The following is a 7,258-nucleotide window of genomic DNA, read 5'->3' as shown; positions in this document are numbered from 1 at the left end:
TGGGCTGTCCAGGGGGCCCACGATGCCTGACTGCCTGACTGTCCCAACGTGGGAGCGGTCCGCAGTGCGCTGTGTCGCGTACCTCAGGACCTTCAATAAAGTTTTGCATCCATCCATCCATCCATTTCGTTCGCAGGCTGCTTGCGTAGATCCCTGTGAAGACGATCACCCGCGCCGCCTCCCACCACTCACAGAGAGGAAGAGCGAACAGAAAGGCTTTCTGAGAATTACTCCGAACTTTTCATGTCGTCCCTAGGGTCGCCGTGTATTATCTATGAGCGCCCCTCCCCCCGTCCCCTCACCTAGGCACCGAGAGGGAACATATAGCTGTCATTCCGAAGGTTTTACTACCGCCAACCCTCGCAAAATTGATTGGCTTGCCAGTGGTAAAGGCGGAACTTTTGAAAGTGCCCAATACTTTGTTCGTCTAGTCTGTGGTCGAGAAAAGTGTTCGAGTCGAAAACGCGTTCGTCGTGCCTTGGCAGATTATTTTTGTCAACTATTCCGTTAATAATGAGCTCTAGATAAAAACACATAAAACACACACTTTAGTTTTTTTTTATATGTGCAACACTTTGGGGATATACGTAATTGGGGAAGGGCTACTCGGCCACTTAAAACATAACACTTGTCTCGTTGGGACCTGTCTTATGGCACTTGCAACTCTCATTTTAAGGTAACGAAATCGCCGCTCTTGTAAGTAGGTCGCATGGATAGTCAGATCTCAGAAACGCTAGAAACAGAAAGAGAGAGAGAGAGAGAGAGATTGTGAAAGGGAAGGGGCATTATTTTCTGCAACCGTTTAGGGAGCATGGCTTAGCGCCTGAAATGCTAAGCCCGTACAACCCGTACGCGTACGACCCGTACGAGGTCAGCAAAGTCCTTGTCTTCGAAAACTTACCGCGTCCCTGCTTGTCAGGGAAGTTCCGTTGCATTTAGCGTTGACGGCGCTAGTCAGGTTGTTGTGGTCGCCGGTGAGCTCGTAAATTAGCGTGCCCATCTCGAACGAAAGCCCCAGCGTTATTTCCTGTGTGTCAGTGGCGTTCCTTTTCAACAGATACCAGAGCTTGGCCTGCAGGCAGTTCCGCGCGCGTTCGAATATCACTACGCAGTACGATTCCAGCCGCTGGCTACACTTTGTTGCGGTAGTTCCGTGCAGCACAGCCAAGGCTAAGCGAGCCGCGTGTGCAGATTCTTGCGCGGCGAGATGTAGTGCCACAGTTCGTTATCCGTTGGACGACTTAAACGGCCTTGACTAGTAGTCTCGTCAGCATTGGTTTACTGGCAAGCTTCTCTACAGTTTGCAGGGTGGTTTGTTGCGCAATTTTCCTTTTAAGCTTCTAAGTAAAATATTTACTCAGGCTCTGCGATATCGAAAATAACGTTCTGCTCTTGTTCGAATGAAAACGCTCAGAGAAAAAGAAATTACTGAAATGCTGCCATACCGACATTAATTTGCATTTAAAAAGGACAAGCAATTGCTTCATTTGACACTGGCCGAACTTATACGTGTAGCCGCCACCGTCACAACACCGTGGACGACTCCCTTCTCCTTAGTGCTTCGTTCTTGGCGAAAATGACGGTCATAGACTTGCTTGTCTCGTATCGTTCCAAGCTGCTGTTGTGCGCGAAAGGAACAAATCAATTGGCGTTGAACATCCTTGGAATATTGCGGAAGGTGTGCAGTAACGTGCACCAGTTCTAATTAAGCAAAAGGCTACACTTACGAATTAGGGATGGTCGATTAATTTTTTAAATGCATTGACGATTAATCACTGATCATTTCAGCCTTTAGTTGATTAATCGCTTTCGATGCAGGATTTTTTATCGACGAATTGATTAATCGAGATTTTTGCCGCGACTTTAAAAACGTTGAAGCACATTTGTCTACCCTTGCAGGACCCTAGTGCCGAAATTATATTCCGCTTAAATGACTGGACTAGTCATTTGCATTGCATTTGCCTCGAAGGTACTCATTCGCGCCCCATTTACACTGTAGCTTTAAACGATATACAAGATGAACTTCGTCTATACAACTACCAGCCATGCTCATCACGGCGGCTCGGCGGAGCGGCGCAAAGTGGCGGCGCCTAAATTAAGGTGAGGGAGGAATGCAGAACCACTTGTTACCGTGCTTTAGGAGCACGGTAACAGAAACAGAAATATTTATTTATTCCATTTCAATATATTCTTTTAATTTTTTTACGAGCACCGGTTTCTGCCCCTCCTTCTATTATCTCTTTCAGAGACTCTATGGCCCACGACCACCAGGCACGGTGGCTGACACACGGTTGTTGACACGTGATTGACGGACGGCCGTGTCCCTGGCCTTGTGCTGAGCAGTCCTTTATTCTCAATTCGACACCCTCGACGCTAACACACCTTCGCTCGTTGCCGCATCCACCCGCCTTACGCCTTATCCCCTTAGAAGAACCCCACCTATATATACTGTGGCGAGGAAAGCGTAAGTCGCCTTGAAGAAAAGTCCACTTCTCGAAACGTTGGCTCCTGCTTTCACCTTGTTCTCGTTTTGATCATCGTCTTGACTTTTCATCTCCCGCCTTCCCCCTGTTTTCCCTGGACCCAGATAAACTTATTACTGTGCAGACTGTAGAGGCTGACTGTCGATCTTGAATTCTTGTTTCCTTGCCAGGCTATTGAACATTGCCTCTGTCTTGTGCATAATAATATTCAACCCCAGGCTTACAGATTCTCGGTTAAGACCCTCGATCATTTGTTGTAATTCGTCCTGCTGAACAGAGCAATCTGACATGCACAAGGAAAGTTGCAGAAATATTCGCCGTTGATCTTCACTCCTAAGCCTTCCCAGTCTAATAGATTGAATACTTCTAAGCATGCAGTGAACAGGATTGAAGAGATTGTCTCTCCTTATCTGACTCCTTTCTTGATAGATAATTTTCTACTTTTCTTGTGCAAAACCAAGATAGCTGTGAAATCTTTGTAGACATTTCCCAATCTTTTCATGTATACCTCCTGTATTCCTTGATTGCGCAATGCCTCCATTACTGCTGGCATATCTACTGAATGAAATGCATTTTCATAATTTACAAAACCCATATAGAGAGGTTGATTATACACCGCGAATTTCTCACTTACCTGATTGATGACATAGATGTAATTCCCTGTAGCATATCTGTTCCTGAAGCTGCCTGTTTTTTTGGTGGATTGAAGTGTTGCCCTGATTTTATTGGAAGTTATTTTGGTGAATATTTAATGCAGTACTGAAAGCTAGCTAGAATGGACCTATATTTATTCAATTCTTTGACGTGACCCTTCTTATAGAATAGTATTATATTGGCATTCTTCCCACTCTTTACACTACAATGCAGCAAGCTTTTCAAGCGCAATATCTCCCCCATCTTTGATTAAATTCTCTATTGTTCCATTGTCTCCTGCCGCTTTTCTTTGGGGACATGTCTTTCAAGGCCCTTCTAAGTTCATCGCTAGTAATAGAAGGAGCATTACTTTCAACGTAGGTTGCCTTGGTGCCTTACCTTCCACTTCAATTGCTGCTTCGGAAATGAGCCTAGTTATGGTTTATCCATTACCTCTCTGTTATCTCCACTCTCCTTTTCGAAAGCTGTATGTTCGTTTATGAGTACCAGCCTGAATTCACTTGCTTTTACCCTGCTTACAGTCCAGGTTCTGTTTCTTCTTCGGTAATTTTGAATAAATCTGTCACTGAACCTCGCACTTTATAGCTACCTGGCTCTGTTTATTCCTGGAAAGGTAAATACTCTTTAGCATCCTTCACGTGGTTGGCCTTGGCCGTCGACTCCCAAAGGAAGCAGGTGAATACGGCCCATACGGTTGAGAGCGGCCGTGGCTTTTGCTTGTAAAATGTAATTATTGATGAACTCGACCCCTGGACGTAATTCGAAATTGTACAGGTCGAAGCAAACGTACCAAGCTCGGGTTTTTATCATCTACCGTAGTGTGGAGGATGTTCGGAGGCACGGCGCGGCAGTCGTCTCTGCTCTCCATCGAGCTCAGTGAAGTTATGGCGATAACCGTGTCCACGAAGAATGATCTGCGGGCAACAGAGCGCAGGAAATCCATGAGATTTCGCATCCTCCTTGTGAAGAGAGTAACCATGCCTTCACTCTTTAAAAACGTTTACGCCCTTCGGAGTTTTTTTCCGCAACAATAACCGTCATCTGCCTTGCTTGCGTTTCTTGAAAACTCAGCGCTCGTAACTCATGACCTGGAAGTACTCGTGACCTGGAAGTACTGGAAGCCGCTAGTGACCTGAAAGTACCGGGCTCGCCGAGTTAAAGGAAATGCGGGCAAGACAGATGAACAGTATTGTTGCGGGAGAAAATACGACTCAGAATGCGTAAACCTTTTTTTAAGTGTTCCACTAAGGGAGTGCTCGTGACGCCCTTTTTTACGGGAGTAACTGCACACAAATCCATGTTCGCTTTAGAGAGCGACGCACTCTTATAACTGTTAGCACTCTTTGGGGCTTATGTTGTCCCACAACAGTAATCGGCATCTGCCTTGCTTGCGTTCCTTTCTTGAAAACTCTGCGCTACTTTCCTGTCGAGAATGCTGTGTCACGCTGACAAAGCGCAAGCCGTTCGTGACTTGGAAGTACGGGGCTCGCAGCATTGAAGAAAGGACATGTGGTCAAGACGGATGACCATTATTGTTGTGGGACAAGATACGACCTAAAAAAGTGTAAACATTTTAAAGAGTGTTCCACAACGGTAGTGCTCGTGACGCCCTTTTTTACGGGAGTCACTGCACACAAATCCATTTTCGCTTTCGAGAGCAAAACACTCTTAAATCTGTTTCAACCCTTTGGGGCTGATGCCGTTCGTGACTTGGAAGTACCGGGCTCGTCGGGCTAAAAAAAGTAAATGCGGGCAAGACAGATGGCAATTATTGTTATGAGATGAGATGAGCCCCAAAGGGTGCAAAGTACTGTTACAAAGAGTAAAGTCGCCAGCAATGTCCTTCACAAAGGGTGTACTGGTGACGCCATTTTTTGTGCAGTAGTAGGTGCACGCATGTCCATTTTATTTTTTATTTTTGAGGGCTTCGTAATTGGGCCGCATTATGATGAAGCAGGAATGCAAAATTACAGCAGAAACGTCCTAGTGCGACTTCTCAGATAGCGCGTAGGCATTATATCCAGTTGGTCTCGTTGCACTCATGCAACTAATGATTGACTTAGTGGCTGAGTTATGCACACCGCGGATCACGCAACGCATAGGCGCCAAATACGGGGGGCAGGAGGGCCTCCGGGGCCTGAGCCTCCTCCACAGTTTACCGCGGAAAGGGGCAGGCGCCCCTCGGCAATGCCGAAGCCTACGCCCCCCTCCTAAAATGTCGTTATGAGAGTCTTGTTACCCCCATCATTTGAGGCTTCTTTTTAGTGGCCTCTACCTGTTCAGGTAAAATATTATTGCGCCTAAATGCTTACTGCGTCGTTGTTGGCACGGACGTGCGCGGCTAGTAATTCATACTACGGCTTTATTGCTGCAAATCCTGACAATAGGAAGGCAAGCGCATTAGGAGCCACAGACGCGGCTACCTTATCCGCATTTTTTCACAACATTTAAAAAAAAATTATGCTGTGAACACCATGCACAGACACAATATATTTGAATATATACACAGGACAAAGCTTATTACGTTTCTTTAAAAGAAAAAGGCAGCGAAATAAAAAATTTTCTATTGTTAGGGATAGCCTGTGCCTAGAAAATGAATATCTTCTGTATGTTCACCTCACTTCAAGTTTGTTGTGTTTTTATGACCCTGAGAAAAAAAACCTGCAGACTTCCGTGACCCCTTCGGCAGTCTTTTATCAGCGGCGTGTGAAATGTGCGTGAATGATACGTGCCTCACTATTCTTATTCCAGTAGGCAGCGCTAACGATTCATCATAGAAAAAAAAAACTCTTCTAATAATTGAGAACATTTATTGGGAATGGAAACATTGCCACTTGAATGCAGAGGTAGTATATATATATATATAGTTCACTCAGTAACCAAAATGAGGCCAAGCTGGATTCAATAGAAATCGGAATCAATAGTAGTCACGCGAAGCAGTATGAGTGATTGCGAAGCATAAGACACGGCCCATATTGAACTGACGGCCCATATTGAACTCTTCTTTGGGAGAGCTGTTGTACCGTTTCATGAAGTAATATCGCTGGCACTCTCTTTCAAAAAAGGGAGTACCGGGGACTCCTGGCAGGAGTAACTGCCATGCACGGCTGTTACTGACCGAATCTAATCTGGCGTCATCTCTTTGAAACTTGCCAGATTGCACGCCGAATCGTATACCGCGTGTCCCTTGCCCTTACAGTCGAATTCACAAATGGGCATTTGCTCCGGTTTTCATGGACTGTGCACAGCAGTAGTCTTGTACATGAACCCCATGGAGTGGAGTCATAATTGCGCGACTGGTTTTCGCGCGCCTCTCAGGTGCTTGCTTATTCGCGGAGCGCAATCACGTGGCCAAAAAATGGGCTCCGCTGCGCTGCGCAGAAGCTTAGTTGTCGGATGCGAGACCAATGCTCCAAAAGATTCGGCCGAATAAGCGCCATAAACGTGGACTCCCGTAAGGACCCATATACAATGGCAAACGAAGAGCAGCGCCACATCGCGACGGAAACAGGCACTGTTAGGTGTACTCTTGCCATGCACAGGACCGGCATGCACACATACTTACTCGACGATCAGCTTGACGGTGTAATCGAACCTGTACATGCTCCCACGACTGTATTCACGCATTCCGATCGCAATGACAGTGTGCGAGCCATTAAAGTTCTTATTGATCTCCTGCAAGAAGAAAAAAAAGAGTGCTCGCTAAACGTGGTGGGGACAAATATTGAAGAATGAAATCTATCAGGACTCCGACACCCGTTTGAAAAGGGGCATTGGCTTTAGTTACGTGTTTCGCGTTTACAAACCAACAAAAATTTACTTCCCTAACAAGCGACGTCTCTTTATTGTGTCCTCTTTCTTAAGCTTGTGCCGCCAACAGTTCAGGCAGATTTGTTTACCATTACTGTATCCGCAACCCAAAACTTATGAAAATGACTGTTGTTTGTTCTTGGCATATTGTTGATGAATTGTTGACTCAATAGCCTTTCAACAATACCTCAATAATTATTTAAACCACAGAGCAATAATTCATAAAGTTGTTGCCTAGTTCACAACAAAGAAGTCGACTATATTCTGTTGATATATTATTGAATAGTATTGCGTATTATTGAGCCATTGTT

At 45.5% G+C, this 7,258-nt stretch overlaps 1 protein-coding gene across 1 annotated transcript in view; it reads right to left on the bottom strand.

Annotated features, from left to right (window-relative positions):
• Window positions 1-987: 987 nt before the first annotated feature.
• The window catches only part of LOC129385522 (uncharacterized), a 38,381-nt gene continuing 32,110 nt past the window's right edge, over window positions 988-7,258 (bottom strand). Inside the window, exons 9-10 of the mRNA XM_055072157.1 lie at window positions 3,928-4,051; window positions 988-1,072 (exon numbers count right to left, since the gene is read on the bottom strand). Of these exons, the coding sequence (XP_054928132.1) occupies window positions 3,944-4,051 (108 nt within the window). The 3' untranslated portion in view covers window positions 988-1,072; window positions 3,928-3,943. The remainder of the gene's footprint in view (window positions 1,073-3,927; window positions 4,052-7,258) is intronic.

This window comes from Dermacentor andersoni, chromosome 7, assembly GCF_023375885.2.
Source record: "Dermacentor andersoni chromosome 7, qqDerAnde1_hic_scaffold, whole genome shotgun sequence".
Lineage (NCBI taxonomy): Eukaryota > Metazoa > Arthropoda > Arachnida > Ixodida > Ixodidae > Dermacentor > Dermacentor andersoni.
Note: the sequence above shows the minus strand (reverse complement) of the source record. Positions and strands in the feature narration are given on the sequence as shown.